Genomic DNA, 20,815 nt, shown 5'->3' with positions numbered 1-20,815 from the left:
GCAGCAGAAGGCTCTGTCGTCCATAGTTTTCAGGTTGGAGAAGGGTTGGTGGAGATTGGATAGGCTACTAGTGCGAAGTGGGCGGGAGAGTGTGTATAAGTCTGAATGATGTCACTTAGATAATGGGGCACAGATCCATGAATAGGTTAATGTGAGGATTTTGTACTCCATGCGGGAGTGACGGTGGGTGAACAGGCCAAAACAAATAATCAAACAATCAAAAGAAAAATGAAATAGATAAATAATAATACCAATAATAGTAATAGCTTTTATAATAATAATAAATGTATAATTAGATTATTTTAATGGAGTCATCATCATTGTGGTCCTAACTGGGTCAAGATGGGTCCAGCAGGCACAGAAGCAGCACCGGGGGCGGTGAGGGTGGACAGGCACCTCATAGGCCCACCCCACAACCCTCCACAGCAGAACATAGCATATCGGTCATGTAGTGATATGTGAGATTGTACTTGTGCACATGTATGCACAATCAAGCAACATAAAAACACCTACACTTCCTAACAGCCCCAGAATCTTTCATGATCTTTTTGTGTGCAGCACTACTCCAGGAGAAGGCAGGGAAGGAGAGTGAAAGATTTCACTGTTTCTAAATTATTCCCATCCTTCCCCACGGCTTAGTTGTTCCCAACCCTCTAGGAATTTACAGGTTCGTAGTTTTCTTTTAGATTTTTATCTTTCTATCATCCAGTGTGTTTTAAGATAGAAATCTGATGTATTAACTTGTGTGCATATTTGACATTTTATTATAAATGCTTTACTAAACAGGATTATAATATTACTGACATCTGATTTGCTGCTACTTAAGTTTCCTAAAATTGCAGTTTGTAAATTGATTGTATATTTTAATATTTTTAATGTCCACTTTTGGATAAAATAAGGCTACAACAGGATACATCACTGCTTTAATCACCTTAAAACATGTTTCCTGCGTTTTTATTGTTTCATTAAACACCTTTAAACGTTGTCACATGTGACCAAAACAAAATAAATATCCTGTATTTGCCTCATTTTGATTTGGTCACCCAGCAGTTCTTCAGCTCTTCAGCAGAAAATGTTTCAACATAAACACAAAGTCTAAATCATTCCCATAATGCACTTTGGCAGTCCAACATGGGTCAGGCACTGTGTTTGGGAGAAACAACTGAGAAAAATATGATGAGGGTCACAAGACAGACAAGAGTAGCTAAAACGCCAGGCTGCTCCTCCCTCCAGGTCTTCATGTCACATCTCTAATACCTTAACATCACTATATGTTCAGTTTGGGTACAATGGAGTGAAAAGCTGTTCGTCATAGAGACCTAACAGCCTTCTGCATGTCTGACCACCTTTACATCACTTCCTGTTGCACTGCAGTAACAACAAGAAGCTTCTGTGTGAGCAACTGACTGTTTATGACACAGAACGACCACTAGATGAAGCACAACACAAAGGAACAATGAGCCCAAAGTTACTGTACTGTTGCTGAGCAGCAAACACTGCTGATACATGTGAGTGAACAAACACACATATCGTTATCTTGATTTCAGTGCAATGATCTGTCATACTCTTTATTGTGTCTAGACAGAAGCTGATTTCTTGAAAATCTCAGAAACAAATAACCTGCACTGGAAAAAAGTGGAATTAACTTACATTTTTTGGCCCTCTTTTTAGAAATAAAAGCACTGACACTAAAATATTAGAACAAATTAACAGATGTTAAGTTTTATGTTTGTACTACATTTGGATTTTGCAACAGCTTCCAGAAAACAAACAAACTCTCATTTCAGTGAGCTCAAGTCCATAAAAAGGTTTGCAGAAGTAGTAGTTTAAAACACGTCTGGATAATAATATAAATAACTGAACCTGTTGCTGTTTGTGGAAAAACCTCAAACTTTCAATTAAGGGTGTGCCCGGCCCAGGTATCATCGGATAATTCATAATTTCATTTGTAATTCAAAATCCAAGAAACGGTAAATCTGTTATTTGTTTCAAAACAAAAAACAAAAAACAGTTTTTGGTGTCAGAATCAAATAACAAAAAAACAATCAAACCCGGCCCCTTTTTGGTTTTTGCTGATTCGTTTTATTGTAATCCCTTTTTGGATTGAATATCCAGCAGGTCTGCGGCATTCAGCCAATTCGTTTTTGCGTTTGAAACCAAAAACTAAAGTCACATGGTTTTTTCCTTTTTTCATTTTAAACCAAAAACGAAAAACGAAATCACGTGATCTATTCCTTTTTTGTTTCCCAACAAAAATCCAGAGAACCAAATTCAAAAGACCGCGCAAGTTTGGTTTAGAAATCAAGTATTTTTGTCAGTTTTGTATGATAGCGGAAGCGGCTACATTAGCTTACCCATGATCCTCAGCGACCGTTGCTATGATGAAGATGCCAGCGACAGCCGCACGCGTGTGTAAACGGGATGAAGATGGGGTTATAAAACTGAATTGTATATTTCACATCCCTCATTTAAGCCCTACACTTTCACTTTTGTAATTTTCATAAAACTGGACTTTAGGCTTTTGGCATTTTTTGGCGTCTTCACCATAGCAATGGTCACTGAGGATCATGGGTAGGCTAATGTAGCCGCTTCCGTTATCGTACAAAACTGACAAAAATACTTGATTTCTAAACCAAAATTGCACGGTCTTTTGAATTTGGTTTTCTGGATTTTCGTTGGGAAACAAAAAAGGAATAGATCACGTGATTTTGTTTTTCGTTTTTGGTTTCAAACGCAAAAACGAATTGGCTTGATGTCCGCAGACCTGCTGGATATTCAATCCAAAAAGGAATAACGATAAAAACGAATCGGCAAAAACCAAAAGCGGGCCGGGTTTGATTGGTTTTTCGTTATTTGATTCTGACACCAAAAACGTCTTTTTGTTTTTTGTTTTGAAACAAATAACAGATTTACAAATGAATTACGAATAATCTGATGATACCCGGACTATGCCTGAATATAAGTACATTATTCAGCAAGGCACAAATAGTGTTTTAGGGTTTGTTTGTTTTTTTTTTGTTTTGTTTTTTTTATATTGTATATTGTAATATTTGTTACATACAAATATTTTAAAAATTATTTGTTTTTGAGAAGAAAAAAAAAAAAGTCAAATACCAGCACACATATCGGTTACATCGCTATCTCAGTGTCTCTCCTCTGCTCCACTGTTTCGTCTATCAGCAGGTCTCAACGAGTGGAGTCACATCCACCTGCTACATGACGCACATTTCCTAATTTGGACATCACTCCTGGAGTTGGGGGTGTTCCCCAGAGATAAAGCTGAGCTACTGACACACGTGAAGTGCTCCCAAGGGACTCTCCATAACCTGTTGTTCCCCTTCTCCTTTCCACAAAGTTTGGTTGTAAAAAATAGTCAATAAATGAAAAGTGAAAAGCAAGAATCGCCTTTGAACTTCCTCCCTACACGTTACATGGTGTGCTGTCTCTGTGTTATGGGTGTATAAATAGGTAGAGGTCTGTCTACAATGAGGCGATGAGTTAAGTTTTAGTTCAGTAGTCAGCGCAGTCGTCTATGATCTGGGAGACTCCAGTTCGAGACCCGGTATGGGGACCTCCTTTGTAAGGTAGTTTATTCATGAACACTTATTGTAACACTTTAATTTTCTAAAATGAAAACCATAATAAAAACAAAAAATATACAAATATAAATAATTTTGCTGCCTCAACAAATACAGATACATATACAAATACTGGGCTCTCTGCACATCCCTACTTTCAATACACATAGTTTAGGTAAGCAACATGTTTGTGAAGATTCTCAGTTATCCAGGTCATGGTGTATCCAAAAGCGTTGAGTACAGAGCAACTAGACTTGTTTTCAGTTCAGTTAAGAGCTGAAGGTAAAAGCTGAACATAAGTCTTTTGGATGAGAGGTGAAATGTCTTCAAGGATCTCAAAGTCCAGCTGCTCTTGATTCAACGCTTTTGGACAAGTTTAGCAACACCTTTTCATCTATCTTATTCCTCTTACCTATTAAATACAGTGCCACCTTTACTCCATGGTATTTCATGAAATTCCTGTAAATAAGGAGGAGGAACAAAACTCATCAACATACAATAAGAGGAGGAGGAACGTTGGAAAGACATGACCAACAGGTTCAGTGACATACTACAGAAATGAAACAAAAATTTTGTCAGAGCGACAGCAGAGCTGCAGTCGAGTCTCTCCACTTCTGTCCAAATAAAAATTAAACTGAGTTCATCAAGTCTTTCTCAACAACACAGCAGAGTCTCTGCCAAACACTGGTGAGTACAACTGATCATATTTAATGTTTCAACAACCAGCTTTAACACAGCAGACAGGAAGTTCCACTCTTTTCTTTTCATACTGACACTTGTGAAATTAGTGACAATATAACTAAAGATGTTTTTACACAGATTCAGTGAAACAACTTTAATTGTTTTTTAAACAGTCTCTCTGTGTCAGTTCTCAGGACTTTTGTAACTTGTAACTGAATCTCTGTGGTTTGGAGTTCAGCTTCACTCCAACCTTCCTGGTCTTATTACTATTTACTGATCACTTCCTACAGACACACTGCATTCTATTTCCTGTAGCTGTTTCACATTAAAAGCTTTCTACCGACAAGCAGCAGCTTTTATTGTGAAGCAGTTGGAGGAAATTAAAGGTGTTTGTCACCAACTTAGCAGAGCTTTGTTAGCAGTGCTACTCTTCAGTAACAGTTGGTCTACACAACAAGATATGGACATATTCTGTGTTATGTTGTCAGTGGTTCATTTTAAAGATTGTATGGAAGAATAGTACAAGCAGAAACAGCCACAATGAGCTGTTAGATAAAGAGCTGCAGATGACAGTCTCTTACTGTGTTTGTACAAACCAGCTCACATAAAACACGTCATCAAAGTAAACAACAACTTTAAACTCACCATGCAGCCTTGTGGATAACTGTTTGAGCTGCCAGCATGACTTCAATGATCACGGTTGCTCACGACTCCGTTCACGTGTTCCCATCCTGATTGATAACAGGGAAAATATAATTCAATATTACTTCACCTAATATCACGTTATACTTAATACAACAATAATTATCCTTATTTCATTTTCAAAAGATAATTGAAATTTAATTTAAAACAAAATATGTCTTTTGTTTTTCACACTCAGTGTGTAGATATGTCTGCTGCCAGCTGTCTGCTATCTGAAGATCAGTTTCTGTGCTGCATCTGTCTGGATGTGTTCACTGATCCAGTCACCACATCATGTGGACACAATTTCTGCAAAAACTGCATCACTGAAAACTGGAATGTTAATGTTCCTTGCCAGTGTCCCATGTGTAAAGAGATTTTCAACATAAGACCTGACCTGAAGGTCAACACATTGCTCACTGAGATGGTTTCTCAGTTCAGACAGGAAGCTCAACAGAAAGCCAGCAGCAGCAGCTCAGAGCAACAAGCTGCCAAACCAGGAGAAGTTCCCTGTGACGTCTGTACTGGAACCAAACTGAAGGCCCTGAAGTCCTGTCTGGTGTGTCTGACCTCCTACTGTGAGACTCACCTGGAGCCACATCTGACAGTTTCAGGCCTGAAAAGACATCAGCTGATGGACCCTGTGGAGAACCTGGAAGACAGGATGTGTATGAAGCACGATAAACCTCTGGAGCTGTTCTGTAAGACTGACCAGACATGTGTCTGCATGCTCTGCTTTGTTGTAGACCACAAGACACATGATGTTGTTCCTCTGAAAGAAGAATATGAAGGAAAGAAGGCAGAGCTGGGGAAGACAGAGGCTGAAATTCAGCAGATGATCCAGAAGAGACGACTGAAGATTCAAGAGATCAAACGGTCAGTCAACTTCAGCAAAGGAAATGCAGAGAAAGAAATAGCAGAAGGTGTTCAGGTCTTCACAACTCTGATGAAGTCTGTTGAGAGAAGCCTGAATGAGCTCATTGAGACAATTGAAGAGAAGCAAAGAACGACAGAGAAACAGGCTGAAGACTTCATCAAAGAGCTGGAACAGGAAATCTCTGAGCTGATGAAGAGAAGCTCTGAGGTGGAGAAGCTCTCACGCTCTGAAGACCACCTCCACCTCCTCCAAAACTTCCTGTCCCTGAAAGCTGCTCCACCCACCAAAGACTGGACAGAGGTCAGCGTCCGTCCACCATCATATGAGGGGACTGTGGTGAGAGCTGCGACTCAGCTGGAGGAGACGCTCAGTAAAGAGATGAAGAAGCTGTTTGAGGCTGAGCTGAAGAGGGTCCAGCAGTATGCAGTGAATGTGACTCTTGATCCTGATACAGCACATCCTCATCTCATCCTGTCTGATGATGAGAAACAAGTAAAACACGGAGATGTAAAGAAAGATCTCCCAGAAAATCCAGAAAGATTTTCCAATTGTGTTAGTGTGTTAGGAAAGCAGAGTTTCTCTTCAGGCAGATTTTACTTTGAGGTTCAGGTTAAATGGAAGACTAAATGGACTTTAGGAGTGGCCAGAGAGTTGATCAACAGAAAAGAAAACATCCCACTGAGCCCTCAGGATGGTTACTGGACTATATGTTTGAGAAATAGAAATGAGTACAGTGCTTGTAATAACTCTTTAGTCCGTCTCTCTCTGAAGTCTAGGCCTAAGAAGGTGGGGGTGTTTGTGGATTATGAGGAGGGTCTGGTCTTCTTTTATGATGCAGATACTGCACAGTTTATCTGCGGCTTTTTTGGCTGGTCCTTCACTGAGAAACTCTATCCATACTTCAGTCCTGGTCCTAATGATGGTGGTAAAAACTCCGCCCCTGTGATCATCTGTCCTGTCAATCAAACTGAGTAGAGTAATCACCTGTTCTACTTTATAAAAGCATTAATTGTCTTTGAGGACAGCAAATGTACATATCCAGAGTTGTTTACTGTGCACTTTCTTGTTTATTAAGAATTAACAAGACCTTTATTCCAATTTTTTTTATTAAATGATTTCCATTAAAGGTGGGATCTCATTAATCAGAAATCACATTTCCAAAGAAACCAAAATTTTCAGTTTTAAGTACAATCACAGAAAACAAAGTGTGAATATTTCACAGTGTCATAAAGCTTCATTGTAGAGTTCGGCTGAGACCATGACTCCACAGAATATGTGTCAATATTTTACTGGCTGTAATAAGTGCTGAAACACTTAATGACAGAACAACAGGAAATAAATTGATTGATTGATAATCATTTAAATTATTTGTCAGACAAACATTTTCAAGCTCCATCTTTTTAAATGTGAGGTTCTGCTGATACACTCTGCTCTAAATAATGACTAAAAACAAGTCAAAACAAGGTTAATTGTTAATGAAAATAATCATTAGTTGCAGCTCTACAGTTGATTAATAGAATATGTGTATAATATGTATAAAGGATTTTCTTATTTTGTCTGAGGTTTGTTTAGTTTCTGTCCACTTTGGCCAATTTGTTTGTTTGAATATTGATCAGATTGATAATGATTTAAAGAAATCTGTAAATATGTGATTGTAAAAAAAGAAATATATAAACTAAATTATGTCTGTTGTTTTTAAAACATGGCCTGAGTAACAGTGACTTGTTGAACACCAAACACAAAAAATAAAACCTGGTTTACAGAGAAGCTGTGTTTGTGTTTCTGTTACAGTTCATTAACAATCACAAATGTTTTTCTGCTTTCTTTACCAAACACTTATTAGTCTACATATGCAGCTTTGTATCATCATGTTTCAATATTTTCTCTCTGTACTGTTTGTTGTTTTTACATAATTAACCTACAATCTGTTGAGAGGCTTGTTTTCTACTGAGGAGAACATCCATCTGGGTTTTGTACTATTTATTGTTGCATATAAACAAACATACAAACATGTTCAGTAAGTTTTTTAAACTTTACAGCAACCATACAGAAACCAATATTTCAATTAAAAACATGCATCACACATTTTGTTGAGACAAATAGTAAATACAACACATATATATACTGTACATACATATGTAGCCAGGTGGTAAATTGGTTCAGATGAAATTTTCCATTTAGGTGTGATATAGCTCTCAAAGTTGTTTAAATGTTAAAACATGTGCTCTTTGTTGTTTTCACTTGAGTGTAAAATTGCTGCGACAGTGCTGCGACTCCGTTGTGTAAAGTATTAGGTAAATACACACATATCTTGTAATACATTCCTTTACAAATACTTAAAAGGACGTTATCTGACCCGTGTGTTTTAATGAGATGGCTTGATTTAGACACTACGGGAGTTCATGTCCTGGGATTTTGGCGCCAGATGTTGACCACTGTGTTCTCAACTGCATAGCAAGATAATGTTAATGTGCATAAAGCCACACCGTGCTATTGTACTTTGTTAATAGAGGAATTGTACAGGTTTTACATTCATTTGAACTCTGTTTGAAGGTTAAACAACGAGTGTGTGAGTTGTGCAGTCTACGGGGAATTCCATGTGATTTGGTGAAACTTGTTGAAATGTAAGTGTCCTTTACAACTATACATTGTACATTCAGGGGTTATTTTTGCGGGTTTATGGCTGTTAACTATGTATTTATCTGGTTCTATTTTATGTTTTCTGTCAATAGTCATAGCCCACAGCCGTATTTTTTTTCTTTTGTTGTTGTTGTTTTTCATTTAAATAATATTTTGTGTTAAATCTGCAACAAGATGTGAAAGCACATGAGCTGCTCTCTAAAAGGACTCAGTAGCTTGCTCACTCTGTTAAAATGACCTGTTGCAAACGTGGTCAACAATAAAATTAAAGCTACAAGAACCTGTGAGTAATTGTGTCCTGTATGGCATCTTATTCCACGGGCTACACATACATACGCACACACATATATATTGGGTCTGGAGGTCACACATAATGTGGCCAAAACCACCTCCTGGCTGCCAGTCTAAACACACCATTGGACTGACATGTCATGACCAAAAGAACCAATCTAATTCCACCAAAACAAATATCATATCATATACACATATATAATACGTACACACACCCATATACATCCACACAAATAATGTAATATATGATAATGCACACACACACACACACACAAATGTAGTTGAATTAAATTAAAATATGTACAGAAGTAAAAATAATAATAATGATAATAATAATAATGATACAGTGCTTTTCTAGACCCAAAGCACCAACAGACAGTGATACAAAAACAAAAACATTCAGCATAAAAGCATATAACATTGTAGTAACAGGCAGTGGCAGATGAGAAGACTTCTAACAGCTGTTGTTTAAAGCATGTTTAAAAAGGTGTGTTTTAAAAAGTTTTTTAAAACTAAAAAGACTGTGTGTGATCCTGAGTTCTTCAGGCAGGCTACTACAGGAGAGTGTGTATAAGTCTGAATAATGTCAGTTAGATAATGGGGCACAGATAGCACCATAGCAACGGTCACTGAGGATCATGGGTAGGCTAATGTAGCCGCTGCCGTTATCGTACAAAACTGACAAAAATAATTGATTTCCAAACCAAAATTGCACGGTCTTTTGAATTTGGTTTTCTGGATTTTCGTTGGAAAACAAAAAAGGAATAGATCACAGAATTTCGTTTTTCGTTTTTTGATTTAAAATGAAAAAAGTAAAAGCCCCTGTGACTTCCGTTTTTGGTTTCAAACGCAAAAACAAATTGGCTTGATGTCCGCAGACCTGCTGGATATTCAATCCAAAATAAAACGAATCGGCAAAAACCAAAAACGGGTCGGGTTTGATTGGTTTTTCGTTATTTGATTCTGACACCAAAAACGTCTTTTTGTTTTTTGTTTTGAAACAAATAACAGATTTACCGTTTTTTGGTTTTTGAATTACAAATGAATTACGAATTATTTGATGATACCCAGACCGTGCCCGAATATAAGTACATTATTCACCAAGGCACAAACAGTGTTTTAGAGTTTGTTTGGGTTTTTTTTTTTTTTGTTTTTTTTTTTTGCGAATATTTGTTACATACAAATATTTTAAAAATTATTTGTTTTTGGGAAGAAAAAATGAAAAAAAAAAGTCAAATACCAGCACACAGATCGGTTACATTGCTATCTCAGTCTCTCTCCTCTGCTCCGCTGTTACATCTATCAGCAGGTCTCAATGAGGGGAGTCACATCCATCTGCTACATGACGCACATTTCCTAATTTGGACATCAAACCAGCACACGTACAACATTAAAGGTGAACAAGACCTTTAACCTGGCTGTGCAACACTGGAGAAAATTATTTAGGCTTGCCAGCTCGTCTTAAATGGTTAAGGTTGCTCATTGCATATATAACTCAAAAATTACTTTACCTAATATCACACATTATACTTATGGAATAGTAAACATACATGTCTCGTTTTAAAAAAATAAAAGAATGAGTTTCTTTTTTTCTTTCGTGCCACATATGTAGATATGCCTGCTGCCAGCTGTCTGCGATCTGAAGATCAGTTTCTGTGCTCCATCTGTCTGGATGTGTTCATTGATCCAGTCACCACATCATGTGGACACAACTTCTGCAAAGAATGCATCACTGAAAACTGGAATGTTAATGTTCTTTGCAAGTGTCCCATGTGTAAAGAGATTTTTATCAAAAGACGTTGAGGGTCAACACATTGCTCACTGAGATGGTTTCTCAGTTCAGACAGGAAGCTCAACAGAAAGCCAGCAGCAGCAGCTCAGAGCAACAAGCTGCCAAACCAGGAGAAGTTCCCTGTGACGTCTGTACTGGAACCAAACTGAAGGTCCTGAAGTCCTGTCTGGTATGTCTGACCTCCTACTGTGAGACTCACCTGGAGCCTCATCTGACAGTTTCAGGCCTGAAAAGACATCAGCTGATGGACCCTGTGGAGAACCTGGAAGACAGGATGTGTATGAAGCACGATAAACCTCTGGAGCTGTTCTGTAAGACCGACCAGACATGTGTCTGCATGCTCCGCTCTGTTTTAGACCACAAGACACATGATGTTGTTCCTCTGAAAGAAGAATATGAAGGGAAGAAGGCAGAGCTGGGGAAGACAAAGGCTGAAATTCAGCAGATGATCCAGAAGAGACAACTGAAGATTCAAGAGATCAAATACTCGGTTGACCTCAGTAAGGAAGATGCAGACAGAGAGAAAGCAGAAGGTGTTCAGGTCTTCACCGCTCTGAAGGAGTCTGTTGAGAGAAGCCTGAATGAGCTCATTGACATGATTGAAGAGAAGCAAAGAACGGCAGAGAAACAGGCTGAAGACTTCATCAAAGAGCTGGAACAGGAAATCTCTGAGCTGAAGAAGAGAAGCTCTGAGGTGGAAAAGCGCTCATGCTCTGAAGACCACCTCCACCTCCTCCAAAACTTCCCGTCCCTGAAAGCTGCTCCACCCACCAAAGACTGGACAGAGGTCCACGTCCGTCCACCATCATATGAGGGGACTGTGGTGAGAGCTGTGACTCAGCTGGAGGAGACGCTCAGTAAAGAGATGAAGAAGCTGTTTGAGGCTGAGCTGAAGAGGGTCCAGCAGTATGCAGTGGATGTGACTCTTGATCCTGATACAGCACATCCTCATCTCATCCTGTCTGATGATGGAAAACAAGTAAAACACGGAGATGTAAAGAAAGATCTCCCAGAAAATCCAGAGAGATTTTCCAATTGTATTAGTGTTTTAGGAAAGCAGAGTTTCTCTTCAGGCAGATTTTACTTTAAGGTTCAGGTTAAAGGGAAGACTAAATGGACTTTAGGAGTGTCCAGAGAGTTGATCAACAGAAAAGAAAACATCCCACTGAGCCCTCAGGATGGTTACTGGACTATATGTTTGAGAAATAGAAATGAATACAGTGTTTGTAATAACTCTTTAGTCCGTCTCTCTCTGAAGTCTAAGCCTACGAAAGTGGGGGTGTTTGTGGATTATGAGGAGGATCTGGTCTCCTTTTATGATGCATATACTGCACAGTTTATCTGCAGCTTTTTTGGCTGCTCCTCCACTGAGAAACTCTATCCATACTTCAGTCCCTGTCCTAATGATGGTGGTAAAAACTCCGCCCCTCTGATCATCTGTCCTGTCAATCAAACTGAGTAGAGTAATCACCTGTTTTATTTGAAATGACTGAAGAGAACAAATAGGCATATTGAGAGTCATATACTGTGCATTGTGCAAACTGGAATCTCTATTTAAAAACGATCAATACATAGTAAAATCAATCAGTCAAACTTTATTTGTATAGCACCTTTCATACAGGTTAATGCAGTTGAAAGTGTTTCACAGGTGACTGACAGACAGAACAAGTGTAGACCTTATAACTGAAATAAATTAAATTAAATTAGATTAAATTAAATTTAAAAATAAATGAATAAAACATTTTATGCCAAAAACATTGAGATCTAGATGTAAACTGAAATCTTTCAAAACATCTGATCAAATCCACACAACTTTATTTTCAGTTCTAGTGGAAATTACAAAGTTTCAAATGAAACCAAAATTTTAAAGTGAATATTTTCACAGCGTCATGAAGCTTCATTGTAGAATACGACTTAGTCCATGACTCAACAGAATATGTGTTGTAATTTTACAGGTTGTAGTATGTGCTAGAACACTTTATGACAGAATAACAGAAAATTAACAACAATGTCTTGATGATCATTCCATCTTTTAAATTATTTGTCAAGCAAATATTCTCCTCCTCCTTTGTCAATGCAAGGTTATGCTGCAACTTATATACATGTAACTTGAATATCTTGAGCTCTGAGAAACTGTGACAAATGTTTTGACAATTTTCTGACCTCTTATAGAGTAAATAATGACTCAAAATATTAGAGATTTTAATTGTTAATGATAATAATCATTAGATGCAGCATTACAGTTGATTAATAGAATATACTGTAAATGGATTTTCTTATTTTTCTGAGGTTTGTTTAGTTACTTTGTCCTATTTATGTTTGTTTGAATACTGAATAGATTGATTATGATTTAAAGAAATCTGTAAATATGTGATTGTAAAAATGTGTAAACTAAACTATGTCTGTAGTTTTAATGTAAAGCTTTAAAAACATGGCCTGAGTAAGCAGTGACTTGTTGAACACCAAACACAAAAAATAAAACCTGGTTTACAGAGAAGCTGTGTTTGTGTTTTTGTTACAGTTCATTAACAATCACAAATGATTTTCTGCTTTCTTTACCAAACACTTATTAGTCTACATATGCAGCTTTGTATCATCATGTTTCAATATTTCCTCTCTCCACTGATTATTGTTTTTACCTGGTTGACCTTCAATCTATTGAGAGACTTTTTTTCTACTGAAGTAGATTATCCAACTGTATTTTGCACTAATGTTGTCATACATTTGAAAACATGTTCAATAAGGTTGTTAAACTTTGTGCCAACTATACAGTAACCAATATCTTAAATTAAAAACATGCATGAGTGCTTTATATCACTTAAAATATGATTCCTGCATTTTTATTCTACAACATTCTATACAAATAAACAAATAAACTTTATACCGTTCATTTACATCACTTTGATTTGGTCACTCTACATTTCCTCAACTCTTCAGCAGAATATGTTTCTCCATAAACACAAAGTATAAATCATTCCCATAATGCACTTGGGCAGCCCAACATGGGTCAGACACTGTGTTTGGGAGAAACAAGTGAGATAAATATGATGAAGGTCACATGACAGACAAGAGTAGCTAAAACGCCAGGCTGCTCCTCCCTCCAGGTCTTCATGTCACATCTCTAATACCTTAACATAACAATCTCCTTATTTAAAACAGAAAACTATATGTTCAGTTGGGGTACAATGGAGTGAAAAGCTGTCTGTCATAGAGACCTAACAGCCTTTTGCATGTCTGACCACCTTAACGTCACTTACTGTTGCACTGCACTAATAACAACAAGCTTCTCTGTGGGCCACTGACTGTTTATGACACAGAACGACCACTAGATGGAGCACAACACAAAGGAACAATGAGCCCAAAGTTACAGTACTGTTGCCAAGCAGCAAACTTGTTTCTTGACAGAAGCTGATTCCTTAAAAATCCCTGAAATAAATAGCCTTCTCAGGTGAAAAGTAGAATTAACTCATATTTTTTGGTCCTCTTTTGAGAAATATAAGTGTTTAGAGTAAAATATTAGACCAAATTCACTGATGTTAACATGTATATTTATACCACGTCTGGATTTTGTTGAAGATCATTACAGCCTGAGTGTGAAAACACTGCACCACACCTGCAACTTCTCTTTAATTAGATATAGAATTATTATTATCGAGGAAGCAGTAGTATAAGCGGCAGCAACATATATAAAAGTGTTTTATTTCACATTGTATTACATTACTTTTATCATTATATAAAAAATAGGGCTGCAACTAATGATTACTTTCATTATCAATTAATGGGTTTTTTTTGGGTTTTTTTGACTAATCATTTGGTCTATAAAACATCAGAAAAAACAATGAAAAAGGCTGATAACAATATTCTAGAGCACAAGGTGACGTCTTCAAATGACTTTGAACAACCCAAAAATATTCAATTTACTACAATATGAGACTAAAAAAGCAGCACATTCTCACATTTGAAAACCTGGAACCAGCCAAAATTGGTGTTTATGCTTAAACAGTACAAATAGTATGATACATCGTTGCAGCTCTAAAAAAAATGTATATATTAGTTCTATATTGTTACTAGAGTTTTTTCTAGATTATATGCCACATCATGGTATTTTCTTCCATTTTCACTATATATTTAGCATTAGCATTACTGTAGTGTATATTACATATGCTGCACATATACTTAACATTATATACTTTAAATCATTATGTATATTGTATTCATTATTCATACCTATAAACCGACACACAACAGGAATTTTTTCACTTAAATGTTTGCACATTTCACTTATGCAGTCTATATTATGATGAATATATTTTGCATATTGTTATGACCGCCACAAATCCTGGACGAGCCCCCATTTATGTTACAATCCAGCTCACTAGGGGGAAGGGGAAGCAACGTAAAACCAGATGTTTTTGGTCTAACAGTTATCTATTACCGGGAAGGAAGGTAGTTTAAAGAAAACACATACACAAGAGGCAAACTACTGACTGAGGAAGAAGGGCCTGTGGATGCTGTTCAAATCAAAATGTTAATATGACCAAAAGAGGACCCCTAAATCAGAGCTAAAACTAACTAACACAAAGAAAACAATAAAAAATAATACCTCACATAATTAAGCTAAACAACAACTTTTCACGTCTTCCTCCAACTTGTCAGGTACAGTACCATCTTTGCTCCATGGTATTTCACAATAATCCTGTGAATCAGAAGGAGGAAAAAAACTCGGAGTTACAGTAAAAGGAGGAGCAACACTGGAAAGACAAGAAAGCTGCAACGTCACTCTCTAGAACTGAAACTTAAGGTTTGTCAGAGCGACAGCAGAGCTGCAGTCGAGTCTCTCCACTTCTGTCCAAATAAAAATTAAACTGAGTTCATCAAGTCTTTCTCAACAACACAGCAGAGTCTCTGCCAAACACTGGTGAGTACAACTGATCATATTTAATGTTTCAACAACCAGCTTTAACACAACAGACAGGAAGTTCCACTCTTTTATTTCATACTGACACTTGTGAAATTAGTAACAATATAACTAAAGATGTTTTTACACAGATTCAGTGAAACAACTTTAATTGTTTTTTAAACAGTCTCTCTGTGTCAGTTCTCAGGACTTTTGTAACTTGTAACTGAATCTCTGTGGTTTGGAGTTCAGCTTCACTCCAACCTTCCTGGTCTTATTACTATTTACTGATCACTTCCTACAGACACATTCCATTCTATTTCCTGTAGCTGTTTCACATTAAAAGCTCTCTACTAATAAGCAGCAGCTTTTATTGTGAAGCAGCTGGAGGTAATGAAATGTGTTTGTCACCAAGTTAGCAGAGCTTTGTTAGCAGTGCTATTCTTCAATAACAGTTGGTCTACACAACAAGATATGGACATATTCTGTGTTATGTTGTCAGTGGTTCATTTTAAAGATTGTATGGAAAAATAGTACAAGCAGAAACAGCCACAATGAGCTGTTAGATAAAGAGCTGCAGATGACAGTCTCTTACTGTGTTTGTACAAACTAGCTCACATAAAACACGTCATCAAAGTAAACAACAACTTTAAACTCACCATGCAGCCTTGTGGATAACTGTTTGAGCTGCCAGCACAACTTCAATGATCACGATTGCTCATGACTCCGTTCACGTGTTCCCATCCCGATTGATAACAGGGAAAATATAATTCAATATTACTTCACCTAATATCACGTTATACTTAATACAACAATAATTATCCTTATTTGGTTTTTAACAAAGGCTTGAAATGTAATTTAAAACAAAATATGTCTTTTGTTTTTCACACTCAGTGTGTAGATATGTCTGCTGCCAGCTGTCTGCGATCTGAAGATCAGTTTCTGTGCTGCATCTGTCTGGATGTGTTCACTGATCCAGTCACCACATCATGTGGACACAACTTCTGCAAAAACTGCATCAATGAACACTGGAACAGTAATGACCAGTACCTGTGTCCGATGTGTAACAAGGTTTTCAACACAAGACCTGAGCTTCATGTCAACACATTCATCTCTGAGATGGTTTCTCAGTTCAGACAGGAAGCTCAACAGAAAGCCAGCAGCAGCAGCTCAGAGCAACAAGTTGCCAAACCAGGAGAAATTCTCTGTGACGTCTGTGCTGGAACCAAACTGAAGGCCCTGAAGTTCTGTCTGGTGTGTCTGACCTCCTACTGTGAGACTCACCTGGAGCCTCATCTGACAATATCACGCCTGAAAAGACATCAGCTGATGGACCCTGTGGAGAACCTGGAGGGCAGGATGTGTATGAAGCACGATAAACCTCTGGAGCTGTTCTGTAAGACCGACCAGACATATGTCTGCACGCTCTGCTCTGTTTTAGACCACAAGACACATGAGTTTGTTCCTCTGAAAGAAGAATATGAAGGAAAGAAGGCAGAGCTGGGGAAGACAGAGGCTGAAATTCAGCAGATGATCCAGAAGAGACGACTGAAGATTCAAGAGATCAAACAGTCAGTCAACCTCAGTAAGGAAGATGCAGACAGAGAGAAAGCAGAAGGTGTTCAGGTCTTCACAACTCTGATGGAGTCTGTTGAGAGAAGCCTGAATGAGCTCATTGAGACGATTGAAGAGAAGCAAAGAACGACAGAGAAACAGGCTGAAGACTTCATCAAAGAGCTGGAACAGGAAATCTCTGAGCTGATGAAGAGAAACTCTGAGGTGAAGCAGTTCTCACGCTCTGAAGACCACCTCCACCTCCTCCAAAACTTCCCATCCCTGAAAGCTGCTCCACCCACCAAAGACTGGACAGAGGTCCGCGTCCGTCCACCATCATATGAGGGGACTGTGGTGAGAGCTGTGACTCAGCTGGAGGAGACGCTCAGTAAAGAGAAGAAGAAGCTGTTTGAGGCTTTGCTGAAGAGGGTCCAGCAGTATGCAGTGAATGTGACTCTTGATCCTGATACAGCACATCGTAAACTCATCCTGTCTGATGATGGGAAACATGTAAACTATGGTAAAGTGAAGAAGAATCTCCCAAACAACCTAGAGAGATTTTCTAACTGCTGTTGTGTTTTAGGAAAGCAGAGTTTCTCTTCAGGTAGATTTTACTTTGAGGTTCAGGTTAAAGGGAAGACTAAATGGGATTTAGGAGTGGCCAGAGGGTCGATTGACAGGAAAGAAAACATCCCACTGCAGCCTCAGAATGGTTACTGGGCTATATGGTTGAGAAATGGAAATGAGTACAGTGCTCGTAATAACCTTCCAGTCCGTCTCTCTCTGAAGTCTCAGCTTCAGAAGGTGGGGGTGTTTGTGGATTATGAGAAGGGTCTGGTCTCCTTTTATGACGTAGATGCTGCAGCTCTTATCTGCTCCTTTACTGGCTGCTCCTTCACTGAGAAACTCTACCCATACTTCAGTCCCTGTAATAATGATGATGGTAAAAACTCCGCCCCTCTGATCATCTGTCCTGTCAAGCAAACTGAGTAGAATAATCACCTATTTCATTCTTTCTTGTTTATTAAGAATTAACAAGAAATTTGTTTCAACTGCATTTTATTATATGTTTTCCATTGAAGTTCGGGGTCTGTATATAAAATGAACCTATTTAAACTCCTGAACAAATACAACTTTGTTTTCAATTCTAGCAGAAATCACAACATTTAATTTTCTGGAGCCACGTCTCATTTTCTTCATTTCAGTGCAATGATCTGTCATACTCTGTCTTTTTTTCCCTGAAAAGAATAACCTTCATGGACAAAAAGTAGAATTAACTCACATTTTGTGATCCACATTTGAGAAATATTAGTCTTGAAAGAAAAATATTAGACCAGGTCGTCTGCTAAAATGGAGGTACATAGAGTGTGTACTGTTTCTGGATTTGGCAACAGCTGTCATACATCACCAAAACAAACAAACTCTCATGTCAATTGAGCTTGAAAAGATTCTTCAATCAGCCTAATTGTAGTGGTTTCTTATTCTCATTGATTTGGTTCAAGGTTTTTCTTATTATGTCATATTAGTCTTTGGTTTATTCCCCTTTTTAATCACTGTTTTTCTATATTATCCTCTCCAACCCTGAAGGACACATGTGTCCAGAAGTGAGCTGAAATGTGTATTAAATGACATTCAGACTACTTCCATTGTATATGAAGGCATAGATCCTAAAATTATGGGACCCTGGGTTTGTATATTTCACTCAGTGTAACAGCTGTAATAATGTGTTGGAACATGCTAAACTAGATACATGTGCTAAATTGCTTCTGAAAAATCAGGGCTCAAGAAGTTAAACTTGTCTAATCTCATCTAAACTAATTGAGAGAGAAACTGTCTGCAAGGGCACAAAAACATAATTGAATAGTTTAATAAAAAATTCTGAGGACAGAGCTCCCCGTGCACAGCCAGTACTTTCAGTCAGGTGCTGGTCGGTCGCCGGAACATATATGAGGTGAAAATCAAAATGACCCACCGCATACTGAGATGACTTTACTGTGACTTTATTAAGGCGTTTCGCCTGTAGCTTCTTCAGGTTCACTAAGCACAATTGCATGAGTACTTTTTCAGTATTTTTTCAAAGTGGACATTTTACAAAGGGCATGACAATAAAATAACATATTACAAAAAACATAACATGATAAATGTTACACAGAGTTACACCATTTTACATAATTAAACTTCATTACCTTCCATAAACAACTGACTGAATAGTATGAGCTAAATTTCCTTAGCACAATAGACTATAGATGATACAGCTCTCCCTCTACATCACTAAATGGGAAGGGTGAGTGCCAGGGGACCTAGTGGTTCATCTCTCCTTAAGAGTCCAAATAACCTGTGGAGAGAAATACAAATTAATATTTACATATCTCAGACAAAAACCCAAATCCTGTGTATCATAAAGTCCATAAGGTTCAATAGTGTTCAATTCATAAAAATGAAAATGCCTCCCTTCTTCAGAGCTGGTTAATCAAATTACCACCTCTTGGATTAGGTCACACTCTTTCAATGCCAATAAATATAAGGAAAGTAGCCAGCCCATGGTTTTTCTCCTTGTAGTGTCTGGCAAAGGCATAATCCATATTTCCATTTCTAATGGCAGCCTTATGTTCAGCAACTCTCAGTTTGAGATGGAGTTTTGTTTGGCCTACATACATTAAGCCACATGGGCATTTCAAGATGTATATGACATGTGTAGAGAGACAGTTAATGAATTCTTTTATATCATATTTCCTTCCTGTATGACGGTGATTAAATGTCTTTGTATCAAATGTGTTTGAACAGTGTGCACATTTTCCACATGTATAATTTCCATACATTTGTTGAGAAAGCCAATTAGTTTGTGCGGGTTCCTTATACATAGAACTGACAACAGTATCCCTGACACGTCTGCCTCTTTTGAAGCAAAAACGAGGTCTAGAGGATGACAAATGATTCCATCTTGGGTCACATCTAGGATTTTCCAGTGTTTGTTTATAATCTGCTTGACTTGCATAGATGCCGTACAATATTCAGACACAAAAGTTACTCTGTTTTCAATGTCTTTAGGGAGAGGATTTAATAATACTTCCCTATCCACACTGTTAGCTTTTTCAACAGAATGTTTAAAAATATATGATGAATGCAACTCTGCAGCTCTGTGGAGCTCTTTAGCCTCTTTCAGCTCATAGTTTTTGTGTTTTGCAGCACATTTTCTGTGGTTAAATTTCAACTCTTATCAACCCCATTTCCAGCTGCAGCAGACAGTTTTCAATAAACAAGCTCTGATAAACCCGCTGTAGACTGGCAGACAAAATTAGGTGGTGAAGAAAGTGAAACATTTAGCTGCTAAAGAGTCAGATTTTTTTCTCAGGAGTTGGTGAGTTGGAGACCAAACCAGACCTTAAAGGAAATAAAATATAAGTAAAATTGAACTTCAGTGGACACAAATACAACTCCAAATGTATGATACTGTTGCTGTGTATCTGCTGGATGTGGGAGAATACTAATGCACCCCAAAATAAGTAAAAGTCCCCCCAAAAAAGAGTTAATTGAATAAGACAACAACAAAAGATAAGATAATAAAAGATAATACAAGCAATAAAAATAATAATCAAAATTAAGTTATAAAATATTACTCAAAGATATTATAATAAAACAGTAAAATGTAAAATAGAGTAAAATAAATAATAGTGATGGTAATAAATAAATGAGATACATAATAATAAAACCACACAATTGTAAAACACAAAAGCCATTAAATGTTTTTTGTGTCTACGTTTAAAAATATCAGCTTAATAGAGAGACTGCATGGTTCTTATTTAGCATATGACAGTTTCACTCAG

The 20,815-nt window shown here is 37.5% G+C and overlaps 2 protein-coding genes, 1 long non-coding RNA gene and 1 pseudogene across 3 annotated transcripts; all 4 read left to right on the top strand.

Moving 5' to 3' along the window:
- The first annotated feature begins 4,680 nt into the window (after nucleotides 1-4,680).
- LOC137180303 (E3 ubiquitin-protein ligase TRIM21-like) lies at nucleotides 4,681-7,423 on the top strand. Its single transcript, XM_067585619.1, has one exon. It carries the CDS (start codon nucleotides 5,116-5,118, stop codon nucleotides 6,790-6,792), a length of 1,677 nt encoding a protein of 558 aa, XP_067441720.1. The 5' UTR covers nucleotides 4,681-5,115; the 3' UTR covers nucleotides 6,793-7,423.
- Nucleotides 7,424-7,746: 323 nt separating this feature from the next.
- Nucleotides 7,747-8,744, top strand: LOC137180304 (uncharacterized). Its single transcript, XR_010927946.1, has 2 exons — nucleotides 7,747-8,111; nucleotides 8,205-8,744. It is a non-coding gene; the product is annotated as an uncharacterized lncRNA (long non-coding RNA).
- Nucleotides 8,745-10,362: 1,618 nt separating this feature from the next.
- On the top strand, nucleotides 10,363-12,041 carry LOC137180615 (E3 ubiquitin-protein ligase TRIM21-like; annotated as a pseudogene).
- Nucleotides 12,042-16,114: 4,073 nt separating this feature from the next.
- On the top strand, nucleotides 16,115-19,827 carry LOC137180302 (E3 ubiquitin-protein ligase TRIM21-like). Its single transcript, XM_067585618.1, has one exon. The coding sequence runs from the start codon at nucleotides 16,308-16,310 to the stop codon at nucleotides 17,982-17,984; it is 1,677 nt and encodes a 558-aa protein (XP_067441719.1). The 5' UTR covers nucleotides 16,115-16,307; the 3' UTR covers nucleotides 17,985-19,827.
- Nucleotides 19,828-20,815: the final 988 nt, after the last annotated feature.

This window comes from Thunnus thynnus, chromosome 3 (genome assembly GCF_963924715.1).
Source record: "Thunnus thynnus chromosome 3, fThuThy2.1, whole genome shotgun sequence".
Classification (NCBI taxonomy): domain Eukaryota; kingdom Metazoa; phylum Chordata; class Actinopteri; order Scombriformes; family Scombridae; genus Thunnus; species Thunnus thynnus.
This window is presented reverse-complemented; position numbering and strand designations above follow the sequence as displayed.